Genomic DNA, 27,749 nt, shown 5'->3' with positions numbered 1-27,749 from the left:
TGCGCAAAGCTGGGCCTCATCCTCATCATGTCTGTCCATATTGTGCTTTGGTGATGCATATCACCAAACAAAAATTCCAGGTAAGAGAATAAAAGCCAGCTGCCACATGATAAGGCTGGAGCTTTTGGGGGCCACTGGAAGGGCCCCTTCACATTACCCACTTTGCCCAGTTGGTACTCCACATTTAGGTGTAGCTCAGTTTTATTTCTGTCTGGTTACAGGATTCGTTAAGGAAAGATATATTTGTTCAGTAAACTATTAAAGAAAATATTCCTGATGTAACAACTATTACTTATTTGCATTGTAATCCTGTCGAGTAAAACTACTTGAAGCATAATGCACACAGATTTTCAGATGCATGTGCACGCATGCAAGCAGTTATTATTTGTGTTTGTTGTTTTCCTCGCAACCTTTCTGTCACCCTCTTCTTGTCAAGTGATATAAAATAAAAGATGTGATGCTATTAACAAAGTTACGTACAGTAACTGCTAAAATGACAGGGTCGCTGCCGTCCGAGAATGGAACCATATCTTGCATATCTGCAAGGCATTAGCGGCATCTAGCACACGTAAACGCCCTAAGTTATTCCTGTAAACAGCAGATAAATAGCTGTTATAGTACTTTTAATATAAGGAGTTTACTGTTCGTCGTCTGGGTCAAATCGTGCCCGTTGAAGAAAGCTGAAATTATAGCAGCGGTTGACACACTGGCACCCTGGCTGCAAACGGCAGATTCCTCACATTCTACGTTGACGTGACGCCCTGGCTGCTGCGTAGCCCCGCCCCTCCTGCCGTCAACAACTGGATTCCAGCTATTTGTATTTTCGTCAACTAGCACTGCTAGCTTGCTAACGGTGATTCATTGCGTTCGTAAAAAAAACGAGTTAGTCAATCTGAAGGGACATTTATTCATTTGTGTTTGCGTGAAACACACTCCATCGATAGCGTGTGCCGATGTGCAGCCAATGCCAGCGAAAGGACCGACGAGAGCGAGAGATCGCTTTGCATACCGTCCTTTAGCCGCCTCTGAAAGCAGCTAACGTTAACACAGCTAGCACCCTACGTTAGCTGGCTGGTTGACAGCTGGTTCTTTTAGCTACGCGCTTTTTAACAGTAGCGTAGCTGAGGTCTACTCCCCGAAACAATGAATTGTCTCTGACATTGGTGAGTATAATTCCTGTGACTAAACTTGGTGATACGAAACCGCTGCATGTCATTTGTTTTGACTCGCTTCAGTGTTGCTTGGCGAGCTAACTGACTAGCTAGCCATCGGCTTGTTTGTAGCAGCAGCAGCTGCACAGAGCCACGCCTGGACCCTTTAAATTAACGTTTGCGGCTGATAACACTGGGTGTTAATTTGGGTGTCAACTACCCCACAACGCTCAGTTTCATAGCACTCAGAAGAATTTCACTGTTTTTGTTGACAGAGAGGACAGAGGCCCAGTTGGTTGTCACATTGGTGTAACCAGAGCCCGTAACTAGTAAGGTGGATCTTGGTTGACTCTCCCGTGGTGCCATCGAAGATAAGCGGGGGAACCGTAACTCAACTTGCCGATGCTCCCCTGGTTTTGACCTACCAGAGCTGCCAGTATGATGCCGGTAAGTGCACACAACCCCTGCTCGCCTGTCCTAAAAAATGTAAATGATTTTCCCATTTGTTCTTTCACAACCAGTGCCCTCATAAATAAATGTGGGACTGCCTACTTATGCACTAAATAAAACCTGTGTGCCAAGTCTAAAAATCATCAAGCTCTGTGGCGTTTATTGTTCTTCAAAAACGTGAATTCACATGTGTCACATATTGATTCTCTGACTATTGATACATGCACAAGTTGTGAGTAGAAGCGTGATTGCTATCTGTCCATCTGCCTCTGCTCAACTAATGTGCAAGTGAGATCAGTTCCTAGGTCGACTGTATCTTTACTACTACTACTATCTACTATGACTCTATCTGTTGTACAGCTATTTTACAGCCTGAGTTAATTGCTGCAGGACTTTCGTTCATGTCGAAGGTTACAATGACTGAAACATCAGGAGGTGGAAATGTAAACTGGATGAGTGTGGTGTTTCTGAAGTCTGTGTGCTTTTAGGAAAATTATGTTTTTCTTACAAGATTGAAGATAATAAACTTCACACAATCTATTCTTTCTATCATAATGTTAAAACAACTGATTGCTATGTTTAAATCAGTAGTACTTTATGCTTTGCTGCATGTGTCTGTTGTTTTTACTAGCGTTATTGTTCAAGACGCTCTGTGTTGCGAAGAATAGAATACGTGAATGGTAACCTTATTGGAGTCGTGCTTTGTTGGGACCTCTTTTGTTATCTTTAGTGCTGAGATTGCAGTGATGCATTGTGGTGATTGCAGCCATTTAGCCTTCAGGGAAGGGAACATGAACTGCTGGATTACATTTACAGTAGGTTCAGTAAGGTGTCAACATAAATGGAGGTGATTCAGTCTTGGTCAGTTATTTTTTAATGTGATTGCACATTAGTTGAAAATATTAAATCACAGTAGCTTTTTGTTTGCCATTACTGAAATAGCTTTAGAACGCAACCTCAGGGAGACTTGTAAGCTTTCAGGAGGACATGCTAACAGAGAAGTAACTCCATATTCGCTGTAGCCTTCGTGGACGTTTGTACCCTGTGGCACCAACAGGCTATCAGAGTCAAAGAGCCAGTCGAGCAGAGAGGCAGCCCTGCACTTGGGTCTCGCGTGACTCCAGCAGCCAATGAGACCTTGGCAGATCTAGGTCTGTGTGGCTGCGTCGACTAATGCTCTGTTGTTAAGGGGAACTTTTGAGCTGAGTAGATTGTCAAGTGGCATTAATCTCACACAGTGGAGCTGGGCAGAGCGTGACTTACAGGAAATGTAAACATTGCATCTTATTGTCGCTTTTACCCTTTTTGGAGGCGTGCTGGTTTAAAATGACATCAACCAAGCCATCACAGCTATATCAAAAAGCACTCAAAAGTAAAAAGTCATTAGTTTAATGGATATGACCACTTCTATTAGACCTTTTCCCCAAACTCTCTGTGAACAATAGTCAGTTATTGATTTATTTAACAAACCCCGCCTATTTAGGACTGTTAGATCTCGTTTCTGACTGGTTGAAGAGGTATAAATTATTAGTTAGACTTCTTAACGCTTTCCTCTAGCACATATTAGTCCTCTTTCAATTAAAGGGACATGTGCTTATTTAAACAGCAATTAAATCTTGTAGGGACCTGATAGGTTGCCATGCCTCCGTCCAGAGTTGTATTTTCTCTTAGTCTTTTTGAGATGAAAGCAAATACATTTCCTATGAAATGTATTTGCAAAGGAATTTGTGTTTGATGGCTATAAGACATAGACACTCTAATAGATTAGTCTGTAATAGCAAAGCCAGTGTGGTTATAACTTGGGTTATCCAGCTTAATAGCAGATAGTCTTAGAAAATCCTTTTTTTTTATTTTCAGCTTGAGTTTAAGACATCTTGTGAGCAGCAGTGTCCAAGTGTCCAGCTAAAGGAAACATGTTTGGAATTTTACATCTCATTTTTCTATAATACATAACAACATCGTTGTTTTCCAGTTTTTGCACACCCTGTCTGGTTGGTTGTTTCAGTTTATTTCACATCATTTGTCACATCATTACCTCATCTTTCCTCCAAATGGTTCAGTGCTGTTTTAGCCTGTTTTGCTTGCAAGAAATGTGCAAATTACCTGTTTTTTTCTATTAGTCCAGAATGTCAAAGGTAACCTTCTCATGTCCCAGTCAATAGCTGTGTTTGATTCAGCCACGATTAAGCTTTTAGTGTGTTTGTGTCTGACCAGATAATAAACCAAAATCATTACTAACACTGATCATAGTGTGTTTGTTTATCTAGTTGTTCCACACATTTGGGCTTGTGTTTGGGGAGACTTGTTTTACCGATCATTGCATTTTTTTTGGCACAATGTGAGTAGATAAGTTTGGGAGTTTAATTCATCCTTATTTTAGTGCAGTGTCTTAAATCCATGGCATTTGTGGAAGCTCTCTTCATGAAGAAAAACAGGTTTTCAGTTAAAGTTTGTTTCTCTGGAAGAATTTCTGCCAGATTTTTCTCCTTCATTGTGGGTATATGAGTGACAGGATTTGTGAGAAGAAATGACTGTTTGAATCATCGTGCTTGAGAGCAGGCCAGCCAGGCATCGCCCTTTCTCTCTCAGAAGTTGAATGATAAATGCTCATATCTCCAGATGTTACCCACTGTGGCATTATGTGTCAGGCGAGAGGGATACTGAATGTCCAGTCATGTATAGCCAACATGCAGTATAAGGAAGATACCTTTCTTGCAAGTACATGATAGCGCCGTGACCCGCATGCCAGTGGCATCTGTGGCCAAACTATTCTCATTAGCAGGAGTCATCAGTGTTGCAGCCACTGGCACAACCCAGGGACAATTTTCCAATAGAAGTACTTGTCTGCACCCTCCTCCACTCACCACCCTGTGACTCTCTCTCTTTCTCTGTCTGTTTGTTTCACTCTAGCTCTCTCTCTCTACCCCCCTCCCACCCTCCCTGAATTACACATACAGTGTTTTTTCCTCCCAAGTCTCCTCTGCAGCACTATTCCAATGCACGCACCGCTGTCTGTTTCAGAGGTCTGCTCGGGATGGCATAGTAATTAAGTCTCATGCCTGCAAAAGCAGCAGCGCTATGATGAAGAGGTTTGTGACTATAGTGTTACGCGGCCTTGTTAGCCTCTCCAAGGAAAACCCCATCTGGGCAAAGGAGCACCACCGGCCACCAAAGAAGGAGATCAGGAGGAAACGGAGGGCGGTCAAAAGAGCCAAGAACATGGGCAGACGCAACTTAGTGAGGGCGGTTGGTATTTCTCCAGTGGCCAGTCAGCTGGATCACTGGAATCATTCTTATCTATGCTGTCACTCTCTAATTGTATATTCACATGGTTTGATGGTCGCTATTTATGTGAAGGTATGTCTCAGAATATTCGACATTGGCTTTTTGTGATCAATTTAAATTGGGCCCAAGTTTCCACCATAGTTCTGTTGTATGATTGGTTAATTGCGTGTGCTGATTAAGTGAATGTTTGTTTTGATATTCTCTGAAGGATATTCAGCATGTTGGTCTGTGATAAACTGATTCGATTGTCGCTGTGTCGATTATGATGAACTGTATTATTACTATTTCTTGCATTGAGCAGTATTTTCAAACATGAATAAGAACCCACATATTTCCCATCAAGACAAATTCACATAGTGGCATCAGTCTAATCTGTGTTCAGAGTGATGTTACTGGCCTCACTGGGCTGTTTTGTGTTCACTATTTTTCTCCCTGTACTAAGTTGTATCTTATTATGCAGCTGGTAGCAATCCAATATCCCCTGCGGATTAGCAAAGTAATTATCTATCCGTAAAATGTGAACATAACTAGTCTCCAGCTTAGTTACATACAACACTTTTTTTCACTTTCTTTCCTATTTCTTTTTTGTTGTTAATGCTCTTGCACATCGGGTCCCAAAAATGACATCCATGATTGGTCTATGTGGCTACTGGGTCCTGATGCTTACCCAATGTGTAAGAAGCAACATGAAATCATAGCTGGAGGGTATGCACGGACGACTGTTGGTGTCTCGGCTCCCGTGCTATTTTTATCACACATGGTTTCTGAATTTGCCAAAATATAAGCTGATAACCAGCTGAGTGAAGTCACAGAGTCTCCCATGCACAAGTGACCATATTGTTTCAGTTAGACTGCTGCAGAAAATGTCAATGAATCACATCGTTGCATCATTACAAAGGATGAGTCACTTTGTCTCGGAGAAACTCCCGGAGTCATAATCTATAGGTGGCTCAGTGACTAAACTTTGATATTATATGACAGCTACAACTATTATTGTTGCACAAATGCACCCCGTGGCCACACATACAGTTATGCCTCAGTGAAACTTGATTGCGTGTTGCATTTGAGTACCCGTTAAAGTGTAAAATACCTGTGCAGATGATGGATTTACTATACATTTAAGAGTAAGTTGTATAGATTTTCTGATGTTGTCGTTGTAGGACAGCATTGTGAGCTAAACAAAGTGTTGTAGTTATTGTTCTAGATAGCCCTAGTCTTGATGTTTTGTCTTCTTTGCATTATACTTGAATTATTTCTTGGCTCAAGTCCACCCTGTTATGGCATGTTCAAACAGCAAAACATGTACAGAAACTGTAAAAGTCGAACAGGTTAAGAGCAAACTACTGAAATATAAAGAATCCAGATTTCCCTTTTCTACTCTGTTTACTGACAGCTAGCTGAACTCGCACTGAACTTGCACTAAGGCCACAAAACGCTCCATCTTTTCAAACACAGCTAGCATTTTAACTTCATTTTGAACACCCCTCCAAACTCTTGGCTTTGTTATTGATATATTCTCCATCACAGTCACACACAGTCCTGTTTTTCTGAAGTGACACAAAAAGTGAGGCCTGTCACATGAAACAGGAAGGCACACCTCAACCCCCCGGAGTGCTTTGTGCCACAGAAAATAATACAAATCTGCCACCACAGAAGGAAAAGCATGTCATGTAGATGTGCTGTAACAGTGAATATAGACTTTATATTAATCAATCTGGCTTGTTCTCTCATTATTACGTTAATTAAACTGAACATCTTTCAACGTAACATTTAGCATAACATTTGGTGATCATACAGTGGGTATGGAGGACTTGAGAGGACACTATCCTCTGCTCCTCCCACACACACACACACACACACACACATTTTACTTAACTGCAAAATGGATTATTATGTTTTACGCCCTTCAGAAGAATTTAACCCACTGAATGATTTTTTTTTCCTTCTTCCAGCTTTCTTCCTTTAGGGAGTAACATTTGACATGCATTGGGACTAGTGTGTGGGTGTGTGTGGGTCTGTCAGCTGATTAGTAAAAAGAACCTAATTACATCCAGTGTGCTTTAATGTTGTAAAACAGTGAAACATAAAAAAGCCGAGGAGGTTGTTCATAATACCATAAATGTGCTGTGTTCCACACAGATAATTTACTCAGAGAACATACTGAATATGCTGATAAAGGAAAAAGTACACACAGTATACATATTAAGAAGTCTATGAATGACGATTGGATTTCGTAAAAATGCTCATTTTGACTATACCATAGAAAATATTTCAGTTCACAATAATGTAAAAAAAATGTTTGTCTTTCGTTTTAGAAACAACTGCCATCACTTGTGATTAATTAGTCAAAAATATCAATAATAAAATCACAAATATCTGATCTTAATCATTTGAATGACTGGTGGCAGTTGTTGCCACCGAACTTACTAACATGCAACTAATTAATGTTAATTCCTTAAATTGGCCAAACAGCTGTAAGAACCTCTAAGTTGTTGTCTGGTTAATATGATTTCTGCACTGTTTATGTTGATTAAAGATGGTTCCTTCTAAAACGAAGCACCACCACTTCTAGCTTTTCAGTCTTCAGTGTCCCTGCTGTTTGTTGATTTTCTATCAATCATCTGATTGACGATCACCCAATCATTTCAGCCCTAATATCCCAGCTGAAGGCACAAACTATGCAGGCTGTGCCATGTAGATTAGTCCAAAGGTTGTACACATTGTAGCCACTTTGCCTCATCACCTTGCTAGTTGGCTAATGATATTTAGACAGGTGGTGTTGTATAGTCTGCTGTCGGCAGGTATGGAAGGAGGACTTGAACCCAGAACTCCCACTCTCAGATGATTGCTTGAAGATGCTGCATTCAGGGTGCGGTTCAATTTTGTCCTCATCCAATCCTCTGTTTTCTGCCTCCAGACTAATACATTTAGCCATTTAATAGCTGGAATCAAGGAGGGTATATTAAGGATAAACCTGCAGTTTCCTCAGATGTCCACTGACTTTACATATGCTCAAAATTATTTGTTTAAGACTTAGAAAGAAGTGTGTGGTCTCTGCTTTTACCTCTTTTACTTTTATGTGAGTGCAGACAGAAGCATGTGGGGACTTGTATTGCTATGCCTCACCTCCCAGCTTAAACTGTATATCTTCAACGCTATGGCAGGCCCTAATCATAGTAAACAGACATGTGGCAGGCACAGGCATGAGTCCTCCAGCAGCTCAACAGCCGCTGCTGGTGGACAGCATACTGTAGTGTACTGGGCCTTGTACAGCGTAGGAGTGGGCTAGGCTTCGTCCTTAAACCGCACCGTCAGACAATTACAGTCAATGTGACCATTAAAGTTTCGTCTCTTCCTGACTGTTATTCCTCTTTCAGATGATATTGACGGTGTACCTCAGCGATGGGGAACAGGCTGTGACCGAGGTGCCCATCACCCCGGAGACGACGTGCCGGGATGTTGTCGAGTTCTGCAAAGAGCCCGGTGAAAGCGGCTGCCACCTGGCTGAGGTCTGGAGAGGCAACGGTAAGAGCTGGTCGAAACTGTGCTGCGCGTAACAGAGAGTAAGAGCCTGTCAGTTCTCTGCCATGTTATAAAGGAAGAACAAGGGGGCGTCACCAGTAATGCATGAAGGGGAAGTAATCTGAAACTCCATTGTCCATTTGACACATCACTTCCATGCACAGTAATTTAATTTTACGAAACAGTAACCTTTGGCCTTCCTCATTAATGTAAAACCGACCACTTCATTAAAGAAAGAAAGCTGAGCAGGGCTGTGCATGACTACCTGAGTGGAGGAAAATCGTGGAGAAGCCAAAAAGTTTTGCACCCTTAAAGAAAAGAAGCCTTTCTTTTCTTTGATGTATTAGGAAAAATACATATTCCCACTCCCATGAGCTGTTATCTTACTAGATTAATTCACTTAAAGTACAAAAGGGGTTACATGCTGCTACAGTCCACTGGACTGTCACAGCAGATTCCACTGGGTCCAAGCGATTTGCTCCCATCACCACAGTCGTGCTGACATACCCGGTGTTATCAGCATTTTTTGCTGAGGGGCCACTCCCCTGTTGAAAACAACATCCCAGCCAAGGGCTTTATTAACCCACGTTATGCAATCGTGTTCGGCTGGTGCCTGACAATGCAGCTGTCTGCCCCCGAAACCTCCTAAAACCTCTCTGTCTTTGTCCCTGTCTCTTTGTCTTTCGGCTCTCACAGAGTGCCGTCCTCTTGAAGCGCAGCAGAGTTTTAGCACACACACCCTTCAATCTCAGCGGTCCCAGTTTGATTAAATCCTGACACCCTCCATGCTGCCCAGACATAATAAGATCACAGCATAAAGTGGCTTGGATTCTACTTTCTTCTACTTTCTTTTTTATTAGTTCATTTTTCAAGCACCACAGTTGTCAGATTGCTACCACCAAAAACACACACGCATTGCCCCTTTACTTGTTACACCTGTACTGTGGGTTTGTTAAGTTAATACAGACAACAGGTAAAATGAACTAGAGACCATCGTGTGATTGGATCAAAGCAGCTGTAATGTCTGTCAACATACTTTCCGACCCATGAATACTCTGTAGTCGTTCTACTGTTGTCGTTCTACATTATTACATGAGTACTCCGTACTCTCAGGCTAAACCACACCTTTGAACTAATCTCAACCGTACACCTGCCGTTTCATGACTGCGTCTTGCACAGCTGTGTTGCAATCGTGTTGACAAAATCTGTCATCAGACACAAATTACCTGCCAAAGTACTCAAACCACCTCTTTGGTAGTAGATGCTGCCATAGGTGTCTCCAGGACCGCATTTTGCCATGATCACACACACACACACACACACACACACACACACACACACACACACACACACACACACACAGTCTGTGTCATGTAGTCACAGCTCGTAATTTATTGCACACATCACATTCTTTGGCTCAGCAACTTTGCTGTGGTTGAATTTTTATTTTTTTCGTATTGAAAGAAATAGCTAGGTGCTAAGCTCTTGGCAAGAAAGTAAATAAGTTTTTAACTGGCCACACCGAACTTTGCGTTTGACTCGTCTGTCTCTGCAGAGCGAGCGATCCCCTTCGAACACATGATGTATGAACATCTGCAGAAATGGGGGCCGCGGAAACAAGAAGTCAAGTTCTTCCTCCGGCATGAAGATTCACCAACTGAGAGCAGTGATCAAGGTGCGTATTGCCACGCTCTCCTCTGTCTGGAGGTCTGTGTAGTCTCTGCGTGGAGGGTGGAGGGTGGAGTCGAGGGTTGTCAGGGAATTCCAGACACCTGCTCTGCATGGCTGCTCAGCTGTGGACGCTGGTGTCAGTTCATGTTTCTCTCTCCTTTTCTCACACTGGTATCTTAAGTCTTTTGGGTTTAGTTGTGTTTGCTTTCTCGTCTTTGCTGCACCTTCAAGCTCTTGCACAGTAAATTTATCTTTACTCATTCACGTCACACACCAAAGATGCTGCTGATGGACACATGTAAGCAGCTCTTTAGTATCAACTTTCTTAGGTGAGGTTGAAATCAGATTGTAACACTACACATACTCTCTAAACACCATTTTTATGTGGTATCCTTTTGTATTAAAAGTTTTAAAGTCTGTATAGGATGAAGTTGAATTGATGCTTGATGGAGCATGACAAAGGAGTAAATCATTGCTTTATTTTCACACACACACAAACATACACACTGCATTAACATTCAGCTTTTTGGATTGTTTGCATTGCCACGTGTAAAGCCTGGTGTAAAAACTCACCTAAGCTCCAAATCAATCAGTGAAACAAGCCCTACAAAAGGTCAGTGAGTGACATTAATTCCATTGGAATTTAATTGAAGTCAGTGTACATGTGTAGACATGTGATAGAACCACACACAAAGTTAAAAGGGTGGCAGAGAAACAAACTCATTTTGATGTCCTTATCTGATTCATGTTCGATAAAAATTTGGAGCTTGACTAAGAAAGTTTGTTTTTGCAGCTCAGATGCCATCAAAATATCTGGGGATTTTTTTTTTTTTTTTTAAAGTATAGCAGAAGTTTTTCCTCCGAAGTTCTAAATCATTTACGCTCATCTTTCCATCAAACCTTTCCTCTAAAAATCATTTCAGTTAGGTGGCTGGAGTCAGCAGTGCTTGTCCCAGTTCTTAAATCCCTCTGTCATGTGCAGTAATGTCAGTGATATTTCAAACTCTTCCTGACAATGGTTGTAGCCACTGAATCTGCAATTGTGTGCGCTTGTGTGCATGCTCATCCGTGCACGCTCGTGTGTCTCTGGCCTGCCTGCGTTTGTGGTGGTGACTGTTTCTTTTTTTGCAGGGAGTCAGCAGTCTCAGGATCAGACCAGTCGCAGAAGTGGAAACACTGGAGAGAAGCACAATGAGAATGGGGTGAGACTTGATTAGCATTATAGAAATGATTTTAAAATAGAAATGTACCTGCAATAACTTACTGTAATTTGGTGCTGTCTTTCACATGTAGATTAGAGCTATAATGAAAATTATATACAGTGTAAGTGTATATGACAAAGTTTAGAAGACTCGACATGATATATATGTGAGTGTGTGCCATAGGGCAGTATGAAATCCTTGAATTGCACATAGCGGAAAACCCAATGGAGAGCTCAGTTACACAGGCATATATAAAGATAGAAGCCAAAAGAAACAGCAATATAAACAACTTAATAATTAACTTAAAATTGACAGTAAAAAAGCTTTAAAAATCAGTTGCCTCATTACTTTCCATTCATTGCTGCTGAGTGTCATTTTCAGAATCCTGCAAACTGCATTGTAGCCTTCACACTTCATGAAAGGTTTTGGGGGGCCGTCTTACTAGCCTCAGCTGTCTCTCTTTCATGGGTCCAGTTGTGATGGCAAACGGCCAGACTGGCAGAACTCACAGCATTGGGTGGTCCCGTCACCACAGCTCTCAGTATGTCACCCTGGAACTGTAGTGATGTAATGAACCATTTTTAGTTCCCACCCACACAGATGTTGCACAAATCAAATTAACCAGATCCATGCACAAGTCAAAACAGTCACAGGGTATGCAGTGTTCATACTGATTTCCCAGCAAAAAATGTGTTTTTGTTTGTAACTGTTTGTACATTAAGGGCTTCAAAACAAGTAAAAGTGGCAGTCATCATCCTTTCAGTGAGTTCAGTCGATTCTTTACATCATTTACAAGATGAGCTCAGATGAAGATGAAATTCAGCTGTATGCATTTTTCTGGCTTTCATTGGCACAATAATGACAAAACTCCAGTCTCTGTGAGGTTAAAGTATCAATGTCTGTGGAAGGATTCTGATACTAAAGTTGGTGTTTGAGAGTAGCATCACAGGACTGTTTCATATCCACACACTGCCAGTATTTCCCTGTCAGGTGAACCCATTGTTGTGCATGCTGAGTTCTAGCTTTAGGAAGTGTGTGTGCTAGGAGACATGAAAGACTCTGGTAAGAGCAGCCTCTGGCGTGGCATCCTTTCTCTTTCCGACTGTCTGTCCCAGATTTCACAATAAGAAAGTGTTGCAGTCAAGGAATCGTAACTAATTCAACCTCAAGGGTGGAGGGTAGAATCCAGCGCAGCAGGAGATAGAGGGGTTGTGGTGTTTGTTTTCAGAAAAGATTGTAGCACAAGAGCAGCCAGAAGCCATTCCTTTTATTATCCTTAAAGTCCACTTTTGACTCTGTGTGGAGGAAGTATCATGAGGTAATATATATTTTTATGGATATAGAAATCAGTTATTGATCGACTGTTTAAGTACTACCAGTATCATGCTACTAGCCTATGAAACCCTCACCACGGCATGCAAAGAAAAGCAGCTATGTGTCTCGTTCACTCTGAGAGGAAAACATAAGTTGCAGGGCTGATTCTCATTTGTGTCGGAGTTTCTTCCTAATATCTGATTTAGAGGATTATAACAGTCAGCCTGCTGGATGATATAACGGCCCCTAAGAGGATCATTGCTTTGGCTTTTCCACGGGCTGCTGCCCAAACCCCATGGCTTTCTCTCCACCGAGCGGGGCCGATCATCCTCTAAGAGCGACGCTGCCTCATAAAGAGCAGAGGTGCCTCAAGGGAACGCTACAGTGAACACACACATTATCAATTTGTTTTTAAAATATCACAATTTTAGCCCAGTGGCAGTGTTGAAGCATCCCATTTCATTTGCCAAAAACAGAAATAATAAATCAACTAAAACAAGTTGAATCGTCATCTGTTTCAATAATCAGCCAATCATTTCAGTGATTGTTTTTTCAAGCAGAAATACCAAATATTCTCTCGTTCCACATTCTCAAATGTAACTATTTGCTGCTTTTCTTTGCCAGATATGATAGTGAATTGAATTTCTTTTAGTTCTGGAATTGCATTTGGCTTTACTTTGTCATTCTGCACACAGATCAGTGAATTGAGAAAGTGATCAGTAATGAAAATGATCAGTAGCTGCAGCCCTACGTATATACATTTGCCCTTGTCAATAATCACTAGATCTGCAACTAACAACTACTTGCATTCTCTGTTGATCTGCAGTTTATTTTCTTGATGAACTGATTCATGATTCATAAAATGTCAGATATTAATGAAAAATGCTGATTACAGTTTCCTTAAGCTAAAAGATGTAGTATTCAGAATGCTTGTGTTGTCCACACACCTAAAACATTCAGTTTACTGTCTAATAGATTAAAATTAAGCTATTATCAAAGTAGTTGCTCAAAATTTCCTGCTGGTTCATGAAATAATCATGTCAGTTTGAAGTTTTTGTGCTCTTCGCCATATTGTTTCATGAGTAATAGTCATGAATAACTGGGTTCTTTTAATCTGAAACATTATCTCAATATTGTTATAGTGATAATATGTTAATGTTATTCATAATCATGGCTCGCCGTCCGTTTCTGATAAATATAAATCTCTACAGTTGCTGGAGGGAGTAATGCAGTCTCCCAGCAGGACTGCATCTCTCATCAGTGAGTCTGTGGTTGCTCTCTCTTCCTTCCTCGTCTGCTCAGTCGGGTGTTTCACCAACTCCCTCTTCATCACTGTCTGAGGGTGTGTGTGTCTGCTTCTCCCTCGGGTGAATTGCCACTGATGCAGTGTTGCCTGAGTGCATTTGAGCGTGGCTGTATGTGTGCCAGTGGCTTCCCCCGCTCTCCCCATCCCGACTTCGGTTGAGTCACCTCCACGTCCCTCCCCCCTCCGAGTCTTCCCACACATTCTTATGTCTAAATGCTTTAATAAATGTCAGGTAGCGGAACGCTGTCTGAGCCACGTGTGCAAAGCTGCAAATGCAGTATCCGTGCTGAGTGTCTTCAGTGATTAGATGACGCGTGACATGTTGTCTCACTTCACAATACCATAAAAGTCAAATTCTTCCCGAAAAGAAGCATGTTTTATTCAGACAGGATGAGTCACAAAACTATCTGCCTCTTCTAATCAAGTAGAAGCAGTTTCTAACAATATTTTTGTCTTTTGCGTGTCATGTGTGTTTCACCTGGACTTTAACTTATGTCTCCAGCTCTGTACATGCATGTTTGGGATCGTATCAAGCAAACTGCAAAGCCTACACTTAACATATCCTAGACTTAAACTAATACAATTCTGTTTTTCCGTGTCGTCATCCTCTCTATGCCTCTTGCTAACCTCTCCACGTTTAAAAAAGTGCTCTCTCTGAACTAGTATTCTCCATTTCTCAGTCTGGTATCGGAATAAAAAACCCACCATGACATTTCCTGCATCATCTCCTCCCTCTTTGAACACACTTCCTAAAGGCAAAGTCTGGGAGCGTTGAGCGTTTCAGTAGCGCCCCGCTTGTAGTTCGAGGGGACCGTATTCACCGCTCACTCAGTGTGCTGTTTCACTGAAGAGTAGTCAGCCAGTGTGTTGACTGTAGAAACTGCTTTGAGGAAATTCAGAAGTCTGTTTCGGGGGAAAAACAGAATTGAATGTGATAGCCCGCCTTGCTTTATTCTGTGAGCTCTTGAACAACAGATGGGTGCTGATTTTTGGCTCAAGAGGAGGACTTCATTGAAACTGTTTATGGAGGTGAACCAGTTTTTTCTTGCTACAGTTACACCTGGAATGATTAATATCTTAAGTCATTTTTCCGAGTGAAAAGCCAAACTTTCTTTTGTGTGTAATTGTTAGGATTTACAGCCTTTGAATCTCTTTTGTGTGAGTAAACCTAGCAGATCTTTAAAGGGGAACTCCACTGATTTTATACATCTGTTTACCAGTCTTGAGGCATGCTATTGCATATGGGGAAAAAAGGTGTATTGAATTGCATCAAGTGATGTCACTTGAGTCAGTGTCAGGTGGGGCTGAAGACTAAGTTTTTAAAAATTGGAGGTGTGGAGATAGAAAGAAGTGAGCCTACCAGACCTCTATAGCCGGCTCCTCGTCTCTGCTTGAGGTTCACAGCGTGATGCTACATTTGCCACATTAGGTGCTACTAGCATAACACATCTGAATCTTGAATTGCATATTGGGTAATGGTTGTTTTGATGAGGAATAAGAATGCCTGGAATAAAAAAAGATCACGTCCCCACAGCGTTATAGGTCTGCATTGTTAATTCAGTGCTCCTTGAGGTTTTGGACTGTTGGTTGGGCACAAAAAGCCATTTAATGACATCATCCTGGAAACCTGCAGTGGAAAAGTTTGTTTTTACAGTTTTTCAATCAAGAAAATAATCTACTTAATTGTGGCCCCATTTATTAACAAAACCATCAAGGAGATCAGTGGAGCTACTAATGGTTGTGGTTTTTCAACATCAACATGCTTCTTTTTACAAATGCCAAACAACACATTGCCCTCAGAACCTCACTGAGTCTCATCACAGCAAATGTCCCATCATAATGATGTTGGGAGCCTTGTTGTGGAGGAAGGAGTGCCCGACCCTCCCTGCTGTTATGTCTCCTGCTGTTTGACCCTCTGGCTGCAGAAGTCCGACATCTTTTAAAATCATTCCTGCAAATGGCTTTTTGCGTAACTTGTTTCTTTGTACTTGTTTCTTTGTTTTTGTGTTTTTATTCTTATGCAACATTTGTGCTTATATAGCTTTTTCAGCTGGATTTTTTTTTTCCTGCACTGCCTTGTTTGTCTTAAAAGTGCTATTATATCAGTCATTCACCTGACACTGCACAGGCTCTCACAGTTGAGTCCTCCAAACTACCATTTAGATGTTTGAGGTATTACTCATAAGAATTGAACTTTTCTCCTTATGGCTTTCACTCAGAATGTTGTTTTGGCTGCAGGAAGACTCACGTATCCTTGTAAGTGTGTCATGGTACTCGTAGAAGCCCCCATAGGGCAAAACAATAAATGTTGGGTCATGCCCTGGTTTCCTTAAAACAGCTTTTAGTATGAGGGGGATGGGGTTTATTGCACAACACATTTGGCTTATTTTATATTTGTTTTCCTCCTAATGAATGAAAACTTTGAATGTAATCACCAATAAGCGCACTGTTACTGTTTGAAATGTTTTGAAATCCTCATTTATCATCAGCCTGAATTGCTTGTCACTGGCACTTTTCAGTGGGTGTCAACAACAGGACTCGTCTGCTCATGCTCCAGTGTGTTGACCAGTTCTCCTGCGTATGTGTGTTTAGGTGGGGAATCAACGTGTGGAGCTCACGCTGTCAGAGCTGCAGGAGATGGCCACACGGCAGCAGCAGCAAATCGAGGCTCAGCAGCAGATGCTCGTTGCAAAGGTAACATTTTGTCTTCATTCTTAAAGCTGGGCTTGGTAACGTCGAAGAATCCAGAGAGAGTAAACTAGATTTTGAAAGTATCCAACCGAAAAATCCCATTCCCTCCCCTCCCTTCAGGCCTCCCTCCAAAGCTACTCTCCAGAGCATTGGGGAGAGGAGCATTGATGAGAAGGCCGGTTCTTTTAATTAATACATAAATAAACAACGCTGTGTAAATGCCACAATCATACAAAAACAAGCAATGACCACCTCCACGAATGTACCCCTCTGTCATTCAGTCGGAATCGGCTACATGGCCCGGCAGTCACTGCTCACTGTGCGTGCGTGCGTGCGTGCGTGCGTGCGTGCGTGCGTCTGTCTGCTCAGGGAGTGTGTGCTGGAGCGCATCATTGCCGTTGCTAACTGTATTTAATTACTTCATGTTTCTTTCACACGGAAGAAAACACCTAACATTATCATAAAGAAGGTAAACAACAAACAAAAAAAAGAAAAGGGCAGCAGCACCACAGTGGCTGCACTGAAAGCACTGCATGACAGACAGGAACCACAAAACCGGTTTCCTTTGTCCAGTAATTACCGTTGTTGTTTAAATCCAACATATTTAAATCTCTGGTCATAATATCTGGTGAAAATATGCGAGGTCTGCACGCTGTTTTCCACTGCTGCCTCTTTGATGTCCGCCGTCTCTCTTACTCCTCTCCTGATGTGGAAGGTTTTATTTCAACCAATTCAGAGTTAGCGGTAATTGTTGAAACAGTGTAAGGATGAACCAAGATGGTTTTGGTGAGTTTTATTTTGTTTTTGTCGCTCTTGAAAGAAGTGTGTTTTACGATGATAAAATTACTGTTTCAGTAAATGGAGTCTGGTGGCTTTGGCAAGAGCACTATGACAGCTGTTTCTGGTTAAACAAAACGGATCTTACTCTTAAAGAAAAAGGGTATCTTTGTCAGGAACCTTTCCATCATGTTGTCAGACACTTAGAATAGCAATCTGAACCTGTCAGTGGCAAAAACAAACACTTTTAGTGGACGTACTTGAAGGGAGGAATTACGTGGCTTTTGGCTGCAGCACTCTCACTAAATACCGGAAAAACTTCAAAAACTGCTGTCTGCATTAATCTTGTTTTTATTGGTTTGCCCTTGTATGGACATAATGCACAAAAATAGATATTGGAATGGTTTGCACCTATGAGGGGTTATGTTTTTTTAGAGTGAATAAACAAAGGTCATTTTGGCCAGTTTTGACAGCCCTACCATGTAGTCTGATCCAACAGACACAGACTGGGCAGTAGTTCAAGTAAGTTCAGGAGATAATTGACTACTGTTGAACGGCTTTCATCCAGAGAGTCCCATCCTGACTTGAAACATGGGCAGACAGTTATGTAATGCATGAGATGGGAGGCAGTGTGAGTCACAGTGCTAGTATTGTCCGGTCTGTCAGAATTCATAGTTCAGTCGTATAGGAACACGTACACTGTGTTTACTCAAGCATGTGAATTATTCATGATTTTGAACACAAATTATTTCTACCTTTCCCAGACCAATTACTTCTCTACAGTGCTTATAAAAAGTGGATTTTATCTTGTAATGGAAGAAATACGAGTTTGGTGGCAAACCTCCACACAACCAGCCTACCTCGTCAGCCTCTGCGGCTTTTCAGCACACTAACTAAGTCTGACCACCGTGCTTGTGGTGTGCCGATCAGTCATGCAGGATGAAGCCCACTGTAGACCCGCAGATAGAAAAAGTATATTATTGCCTTTGTTGTAGTGTCTGAAAAGTAGGCCCCACTCGAAGCCCTGCAGTCATTTGGAAACCCAGGCCTGTCATTTCCTATTTTAGGACCTTAACTGGAGCAGTTCTCAGTTGGGTAGAGAGATGAAGTCATCTGACCCTTTCTTCAGCCTTCAGATAGTCTTGACATAGCACAGCATTTCATTTAGTGCATACAGTAGAAAGATTTAGCCTAGTTTCACTGTGTCTGCCACAGAGATATTCTGTAAGTCTTGGGGTGGTGCCTTGCTGGTTTTATATCCACCCAGCTGTTTTGATTTTTGACTTAAAAGCATTGAGCAGATAAGAACCTTTTGCCTTTAGTATTTCTTTCCAAACTTGCCAAAGAGCCGGTTGCATTGAGACAGTCTGCGCTGTTGGATGCGGCTTGAAATCATTTTGTACCTTGTGTTTGCCTGTTTCCTTACAAAATGTCAATCTCTGTCACACTCTCTGAAGGAGCAACGTTTGCGTTACCTGAAGCAGCAGGAGCGGCGTCAACAGCAAACCGTTTCAGAGAGCGAGAAGCTGCAGAGGCTGAAGGATCGCGTGGAGAGCCAGGAGGCAAAGCTCAAGAAGATTCGGGCGATGAGAGGCCAGGTGGACTACAGCAAAGTCATCAATGGCAACCTGTGTATGTATACTTTCCACAGAATCCACTTTTCGTGCAACATGCAGCCACATTTTGAAGGCCGTGCTCATAACAGAACAGTTTGAGCTAGCTTGCTAATTTGAAGGAAGTCACCCTACATTTAGATTATGAATGAGCTGATGTGATTCTTCCGTTCCTCACACCCAGCGGCGGAGATCGAGCAAGTTAGCAGCCTGTTCCAAGAGAAGCAGGCAGAGCTACAGTCTGCAGTGTTGAGGGTGGAGCAGCTCAGCCTGCAGCTGGAGGACCTGCGGAGGGGAAAGCTCAACGGCATACAGACTGCCCTGGGTGGCCAAGTAACCGGCGCCGCAGCCCTAGAGCTCCGTAAACTCTACCAGGAGCTTCAGGTACCTCGTAGCAGAAATAAGTGCAGCATCTATTGAATGCTTCTGTAGGTTCCACTATGTTAACTGACTATTGTTCTAGTGAATCTGTACGTGTGTTTGCATCCACACTTATCATCTGCAGATCCGGAACAAGTTGAACCAGGAGCAAAACAGCAAGCTGCAGCAACAGAAGGAGCTTCTTAACAAGCGCAACATGGAAGTGACGCTCATGGACAAGCGCATCAGCGAGCTGCGGGAACGCCTCTACAAGAAAAAAGCTGAGGCACGTCAAAAAGAGAACCTTCCCGTAAGACTAAGAGCGCTTAACACACCAACTTTAGAGTCTATTTGTTGAAATGCTTCTGACAAACATCTCCCGCCTCACTGAGAAATGAGTCCAGACACTCCAGATGTCCAATGTACAGTGAAATACCAATTTCATTCAGCTTTTCTAGTCTTTTCAAGTCTGTAAACCATCATTAGCGGTGCCAGAAAACTCCTCAGGAAATAATCGAAGTATTGAAATTAGTTCAGTTGTTTTCCCATTCACCAGTCCAACATTTGAAACGTCTCTGTCTGTCTCCTCTTACAGCTGAACAGAGCAAACGGGCCTCCCTCTCCCCAGCCGGCTCCCGGTACTCTGGGCCGTGTCGCTGCTGTCGGGCCGTACATCCAAGTCCCCGTACCGGGCCGGCAGGAGGGAGGCTACACCATACCACCTGATCCACTGAAGCCTCAGACTCTGGGCGTGAACAACCAAGCCAACCACGGCCGCGCCAAGTCAGGTTGGTTAAAGCCACTAAAATTACATTTGCAGTGTTAATTCTCTCACAAAATGCAAGTTGCTGCAAAACACAGAAAGTGAAGCACGGATAAAGTGGTGGATACCAGGTAATACATTATCTTCGGGTTAAGCTTTAATTGAAAATTCAAGTGAATTTCTTGTCTTTTTTTCCTCAGTTAGACAAAGAAAAAGCTCATGAGAAGATGTTTCAGTTACACAGTAGCTTGGATACATGTAGTCCCAGAGGCAGAAGTCTTACACCACTACACATTTAACACGTCTTGCATGAAAAACTTGTGTTTGTAATTCCCTCCTGGGCCAGCGCTGCTACTCCGTTTCCTTCCCACTTCTTGGTTAATTCTCCACCTGGGCTTGATTTCTGTGATTTTTTTCCTTCCTCTCTAACCTCCTTCTCTCCTTGTGTTGTGTATGCTGTGGTTCTCTTCCCTGTCTCTCCTCCTCTCTCATGTGTCTGTGCTGTCCTATCTTTGTGATGTCTCTGTATCACTGGGTGTGGGGTTGGGGGCAACTCTTTCCGGGGCAGACGGTGTGCGAAAGCCTCCCGGCCCGTGGAAGGTGTCTGATTTAGACATCGTTGTGGACCCGGTAACCCCGTCTCTTCCAGAATCACACCCGGGCACCGGAGCCTCCACTGGCTCTGACGGCACGTCCCGTGAGTGCACAGTGCTGCAGGAGCAGAGGGATGGCACTCCCTGAACCTTCTCTCTCGACTGTAGCACAGGATACTACTCTTTTAAATATCGTCATCAGTTTAATTAGTGGGAAATTTAAGATTATTCTGGTTGCTTTCTGCACAGTCATGCCTTGAGTCACCAAATAATGTTTTAATGCTCCACAAAACATCTCCAGCGAGTAGTATTAGTGCCTTTTTAACTTCAACAATCGCTGACAGGTGGAAGCAGCCTTGTTTGGCATCATTAAGCTTTCCTGCACGTGCAGCATTGAGCCAGAGAGATCATGTTGACATTTCATTTGGAGTGTTTCCTCTGTGGATTGGCTGATGACGTCAGAGTAGTGGCGGTGCCATCTTGAAACACTTTGCTGCCATCTGCAGACATTTTACACTCCTAATTGTAGTTGACATCACGCTGCATATGAAGAAAGTGGCACAGACGAAGGGCTGCTGATCCTGTGTGCGTTTGTACACGTCTGAGAAGGTTCAATGAGTTGAGTGCCTCATTAATCTACACGTGCAAAGCAGTCCAAAATATTTGGGCTTTGCTCGAATTTCATTACATTCTCGGCCTGCCTAACCTAAACCTTCACACCACGTTCTCAGGCAAGCTGTGAGAGTCACTTTTTAGTTGCCAAACACTAAACATGCACAAGGAAATGAACTTGTACATGTTAAAATGTCATCAAATACACTTTGCAGCTGTCACTCCCGATAATCTGTAAAGACCAGATCAAACTATTTCCTTTTAGACTTAGTTACTGTTGTCTTATTAATACTGTATTAATTTGTCACAAGTTTCAACCCCAGAAAAGTTGAGACGCTGTGGAAAACATAGATGAAAACATAATGCAATCATTTGCAAACTTTGTGTAATATCCTTTGTACTATATTACCACTCTACGACTGAGCCTTTTCAGGATGCCCCTTTCATAATCAATCATGATACTATCACCTGTTACCATTCAACCTGTTTACCTGTGGAATGATCCAAACAGGTGTTTGTGGAGCGCTCCACAACTTTCCCAGTCTTATGTTGCTCCTGTTCCAACTTGTCTAAAACGTGTTGCTGCCATCAAATTCAGAATAAGCAGATATTTCTAAAAATCAATGAAGTTGATGAGGCAAAGCATTTAATATGTTGTCTTTGTACTGTTTTCAGTTGAGGATTAGCAGATTAACTTATTCTGTTTTATTTATGTTTCCCACAGCGTCCCAACTTTTTTGGAATCAGGGTTGCACCTTTAAAGATGTTTTAAAGAAAAGATTGGCAGCTGCTTTTGTACTATATGTTTGTGGACTATTTCCAGATACCATGGGTCTCAAGTAGCACCCTGTGGCTTTATTTATTGTCATATTCTACAAACAAATACCTGTTGAATCGTACCACAACTATTGCCGTTGTTTTGTTGCGTGTTCCTTTTCCCATCCTCTCTTTTCATCCTGTCTTTGCTGTCCAAAGGTGCATTTTTTATCATGCACATGCATATAAGTAATCAGTTTAGTCTTGGAAACAAACAGTCGTGACATTAGTGGCAGTGCTCACATTGCATCCCTGAATCTTCTGCTAAATCAAAATTTAGTTGCTATTTACAAATGTAGCTTTATTAAAACACTACATGACTACATGACGTACACAGTAGTAAAATACTAATGCAGACACATTCATTATAATCATTGCTGTGAATTGAAGGCTCAGGATTTCTGTCCTATTGATCAACAGCCCTGCCTGACACATTTAGTCCACAGTGTTTTAGATAAATTTCACATTTAAAAAGGAAATACTTTCTGAAAGAAATAAAGAAATGTGCTGTGTCAGATGTGTCTGACCACATGGACGTTCAACAGAGAATGGAAATTTTGAGAAAGTGTCGACCCCAAAATGTCTTATCCTCAGGTCAATGTGTGTTTATTATCATTAGCAAATGTTACATGAAGCTTTTTCTCTGAAAAAACATTGCCTTTGAGTCCATGGCCTGGGGCACTTGTGGTAGTATACATAATAGAGCTATTTTCTTGAATTTGTGATTTGATTTGTGATAGAGAACTGGTTTGATTCCTCCATTATCTTTTGCTATATGTGTGAAAAATGTTGAATTCACATGAACAAAAAGGCAACAGGGATTCTGTTTGAATGTCTCTTAATGGTGTCTGGTTGATAGGATAGGCTTCCCAAAATCCTGAACCCTCCATTTAATACCAATCCTAGGTCAAAATGGTACGGCTGTTTTTGTTCTGTGTATATAAATTCACTCATGTTCTTGGATCGGCATTTTCTGCTTGATGTGCTTCATCGCACAAAGTGACACATTTCAAATAGAATGAATAAGAAACTGGTACCATTTAGACCTAGCTCTGGTGGACATGCTTCGTCACTACGCTGGGTTGTACATGAGGGTTGTTTTTCTCATACCACCTCAATCATTGGGCCTTTTTTCTTTTCTGCAACACACTTACTGGGTCCTGTTTGTGCCCTAGCTAATGATACTGGTTGGCCTACTGTAGGCAAGACCAGCACATCTCTAAAGCCTCCTGAGAGACGAGACTCAGGGACTGATACCCAGGGCAAGAGCCCTCCCTCAGGCTCCCCCGTCGCTCCAAGTGCAGAAAAGGTTAGTCCTCTTTTTTTTCTACTCTTAATTTAATGTATGCTTGAGATTGTGCTAGAGATAAACAGTCATTTAGACCTCTTTCTCTGGATTAAAATTTTGTTTTTCATGGTAGTTGTTTGTGTGTGATGCCATGCTTCTTCACAGGTGCTAGACTCAAAAATGGCTGTGTCCTCCCCTGCCATATCCAAGCCACAGCCGCCTCCCTATGGCTCGCACCTCACTTCCGCAAACTCTGCCAGCTCCTTGGAGCGCCGCAAGGATGCGCCTCCTCCTCGCCCACTCCCAAACCCGCCAGCTCCTGCTTGGCCCCACGTCTCCCCCTCCACAGGCTCATCCTCCCAGCAGATCCAGCAGCGAATTTCAGTGCCGCCAAGCCCCACCTTCCAGCCTAATGTGCCGCTTTTCCCCCCCGGGCTGAGCGAGCGACTGGATCCTCCACCAGCTTTGGCAGTGCGCCCCTTCATCCCAGACAGAGGATCACGGCCTCAGTCGCCCCGAAAGGGCCCACCGACCATGAACTCCAGCTCCATCTATCACATGTACCTCCAGCAGGCAGCGCCAAAGAGCCAGTCACTCAAGCCTGCTCTCAAAGCAGGTAAGGTTGCTTTGAAGAGATGGTCCAGTATGTGAAGCCTTACTGTAAAATTTCATCAGAGAAAATGTGTTTTCATGATTGGGTGACAGTGTGAAGTCTTCTTTTAGAATTTCAAACTTTGTTTGTTTCACAATGACCTTTCAAGGAGGTGTATGCAAAATTGAAAATCAACAGGAACAGAAAGCATTCAGCAGCGCACAATACAATGCATAAGAAAATGGATAAACAAATATGCAAACAAGCATGATATACAGTAGATACTTGAGAATAGTCATTTGCCAGATTGATTGTAATACAAACATTAAAACACTGAAAATATTTGTGATTACTGGAAAGAAATGGACCATTTTGGCAAGAAAAGATGCCAAACATGCTTGTTCCGTCCTCAGATATTAAGAATGTCCTGTTTTTCTCTTTCCACACTGTCTTGCTTATCTCTAGTATACGGGAAGCCTGTTCTTCCCCCCAACTCCACACCCCCCTCGCCCCTGCCTTTTGTCCAGGCAGGAGGGGCCTTCCCGTTGCTCCAAGGCCAGCCCAGTGGCGAGGACACTTTTGACGGAGAATTTGATGATCACGAGTGCTTCCAGCACCCGGAGACCTCAGCGCCCCCTCCCAGCGTGGAGAACATCCCACGACCACTCAGCCCTACAAAGCTAACACCCATGGTACACTCCCCGCTGCGCTACCAAAGTGACGCCGATCTTGAGGTTCTCCGTAAAAAGCTGGCCAACGCTCCGAGACCGCTCAAGAAGCGCAGCTCCATCACAGAACCAGAGGGTCCCAGCGGACCCAACATCCAGAAACTGCTCTACCAGAGATTCAACACTCTAGCAGGAGGCATAGAGGGAAATGTAGTCAGTGGATCAGGAGGTGGAAACGGCGCAGGTAATGGAACGCCGTTTTATCAGCCAGCTAATCCCCCTGGATATCTGGGAGACGACTCTGTGGCTGATACAGACAATGGCAACCTCCCCTCTGAGACGGCGCTACCTCCACCACCAGGGGCGGAGGAGCCGTGCTCCGAGGCTCCACCTCCATCCACTGACGCCAATGACAACGAGCCACTGCCCTCACCACCAGAAGGGCTGGGGGATCCTGCTGAAGCAGAGGGACCAGACGGAGACGACAACAACAACAACGTCGGAAGCTCTGAGGCGTCGCTGCCCAGCCCGGTGCCAGAAGTCACCACCCCAGAAGAGAGCGGCACGGTGGTCTCACAGCCCCTGGTCAGAGACACATACACACTTATTAATGCATTTGCATTTTCAATCAATAAAGTTGTAACCCATGCTTCCTCTCTTTATCGCTACAGGAGAAGCGCACAAACCTGAAGAAGCCAAACTCTGAGCGCACTGGGCACGGCTTCAGGGTGAAGTTCAACCCTCTGGCCCTCCTGCTGGACGCCTCACTGGAGGGAGAGTTTGACCTCGTCCAGAGGATCATCTACGAGGTATGTCACGACTGTGTGAGTATACTTCTAATTCAGTTGAATTTGCATGCGGGATGACTACTCATCCTTTCATCTGGGTCCTCCTTTTGCTTTCCAGGTGGAGAATCCCAGCACTCCCAACGATGAAGGCATCACACCCCTGCACAACGCAGTGTGTGCAGGACATCACCACATAGTCAAGTTCCTGCTGGATTTTGGTGTGAACGTCAACGCTGCAGACAGTGATGGATGGTGAGATGATGACGCAAGTTTGATTTTGCATGATCTGCTGTTGTATCCGTTTCTGTTTATGATCATTTGTGTGCGCCTTGCTGCAGGACTCCGCTTCACTGTGCCGCCTCCTGCAACAGTGTCCATCTGTGCAAGTTGTTGGTCGAGTCAGGGGCCGCCATCTTTGCCAGCACAATTAGCGATGTGGAGACTGCTGCAGATAAATGTGAAGAAATGGAAGAGGGCTACATCCAGTGCTCCCAGTTTCTATATGGTGAGAAACACAAATCCAGCCAGTTGAGTGTACTGTTAGAACCAGGGCTGAGTTCATCTGCCCTGGTTCTATTAAGGTAACTTGGAGGAAGGTATTTTGATTAAAAACATTTGTAGTATTGACAGTCTGTCTGTCTGATTCTCTTATGCAGGCGTTCAGGAGAAATTGGGTGTAATGAACAAGGGGACGGTGTACGCTCTGTGGGATTATAAAGCTCAGAACCCAGACGAGCTGGCGTTCAGCGAGGGGGACGCCATCACTATCCTGCGACGACAGGACGACAGTGAGACAGAGTGGTGGTGGGCGCGACTTGAGGACAACGAGGGCTACGTGCCCCGCAACCTGCTGGGGGTAAAAACTAAATCCATCGATCTCATTTCAGCATGATCAGATCATCAGCAGGTTAAAGCTGTTGAAAATATTAGGAGGTCAGTGAATGTGCTTTATTGTGGAGTACGTATGTTTTCAGTAAGGCAAAGAGAAATACATAATACATAACTATAGTAATGACGTCAGTGACAGTTTATCATGTCTCCTCCTTGTCTTTGTTTTATTTGCAGCTCTATCCAAGGATCAAGCCTCGTCAGCGCTCCCTGGCATAGTGTCTCACTCCGCTGACCTCTGGCTAACAGCTGGACTAGTGTCAAAACCAAGAGCAGAGAACAAAGGAGCCTGGTGCTCTGTCCTCTCCCCGTGGCCATAACCTCCCCCGGCCTCGTGCTTCTCACAAAATCCTTTTCTCTGAAGCAGTGGGCACCGAACTCTGACACATTTACACATCTGCACACACGTAGACACGCAGTGAAACACAAGCACTCCTAATGCGAAAATCTCTTAAACCACTCCATCCCCCAACACACAACCTTTAACCCATTGCTCTGTCATTGCCCCAACTTGATTTTCCCCTGACTCAGTGTCAACTCTGTATCAGATATCAACTTGAAGAATAAAACACTAACCCTTGTCTCAGTATTTCTTGCAGTGTTCACACTTCTTCAGCCATCTCCCTAATGCGTTCTATGCTGGCACTGGTTTACGTGGTGACTGGAAAATCATCTTCAATGGTGAGAAGTTGCTGATTTCTGTCAGTGAAATGTAATTTGAGTTATAAGACATTACGTGTGTTTTGTGTTACGCCGGTTTGCCCCTTGCACGAAAAAAAAACTAATGCAGAAAAATGTGCTCTGTGTTCAATTATGCTGTAGTCTAACCACCAAAGATGAATATAGATTTAACAATTTTAATTCTATTACTCCAAAAGACCTTGCAGAATTGTTGAGGAGCAAGATAATCAAATGATTTGCTGCTTCTGATTAACAGCTGCCAGGACTGATTAACAGTCCTTCCAGATATTCTCCTGAGCAGAAAATAGAAAATGTTGTAAGTCATCAGTATTAACTACAGAGGCCGGTCAGAACAAATCCAACTTATTAAAGCAAAGATAAATAGAGATTGACAGCTCACGAATCGCCTTTCATGAACTTGAACTGCAAGACGTGTCTTTTCATTCAGTGTCATCTGTGCAGAATGTGGATGCAGGACTGTTCTGGATGTGTTGCAAGAACATTAATAAACCTTAAACTGCCTGCCAATCATAACTGAGGCTTCACTAGATGAGATTTCAAGATGCATCAGTGTATCCGAGTGTGGATTTCTGGTAGTCTGAATAACCCTGAAATGAGCAGCCCATGCCGCAAAAGATGCTGCCATGGAAACGGGTTACAAACAGTGTTTTGCTTTGTCTAAAAAAAAAAAAAAAAAAGGTTGCCAAACTGAGAAGCT

At 43.1% G+C, this 27,749-nt stretch overlaps 1 protein-coding gene across 5 annotated transcripts; it reads left to right on the top strand.

Annotated features, from left to right (window-relative positions):
• Window positions 1-806: 806 nt before the first annotated feature.
• ppp1r13bb (protein phosphatase 1, regulatory subunit 13Bb) lies at window positions 807-27,749 on the top strand. 5 transcript variants are annotated; one of them, XM_041958429.1, is made up of 18 exons: window positions 807-1,163; window positions 1,427-1,598; window positions 8,264-8,411; window positions 9,964-10,083; window positions 11,211-11,281; window positions 16,494-16,595; window positions 18,827-19,001; window positions 19,167-19,366; window positions 19,488-19,628; window positions 19,938-20,130; window positions 23,302-23,435; window positions 23,580-24,030; window positions 24,472-25,259; window positions 25,346-25,483; window positions 25,581-25,714; window positions 25,801-25,967; window positions 26,119-26,318; window positions 26,528-27,749. In XM_041958429.1, exons 2-18 carry the CDS (start codon window positions 1,590-1,592, stop codon window positions 26,567-26,569), a joined length of 3,213 nt encoding a protein of 1,070 aa, XP_041814363.1. In that variant the 5' UTR covers window positions 807-1,163; window positions 1,427-1,589; the 3' UTR covers window positions 26,570-27,749. The 5 variants fall into 5 exon arrangements, with proteins under 5 accessions (XP_041814363.1, XP_041814361.1, XP_041814362.1 ...); XM_041958427.1 differs by having other exon boundaries at window positions 25,346-25,498; XM_041958428.1 differs by having other exon boundaries at window positions 19,488-19,652; window positions 23,329-23,435; window positions 25,346-25,498.

Source organism: Chelmon rostratus, chromosome 18 (genome assembly GCF_017976325.1).
Source record: "Chelmon rostratus isolate fCheRos1 chromosome 18, fCheRos1.pri, whole genome shotgun sequence".
NCBI classification, from domain to species: domain Eukaryota; kingdom Metazoa; phylum Chordata; class Actinopteri; order Chaetodontiformes; family Chaetodontidae; genus Chelmon; species Chelmon rostratus.
This window is presented reverse-complemented; position numbering and strand designations above follow the sequence as displayed.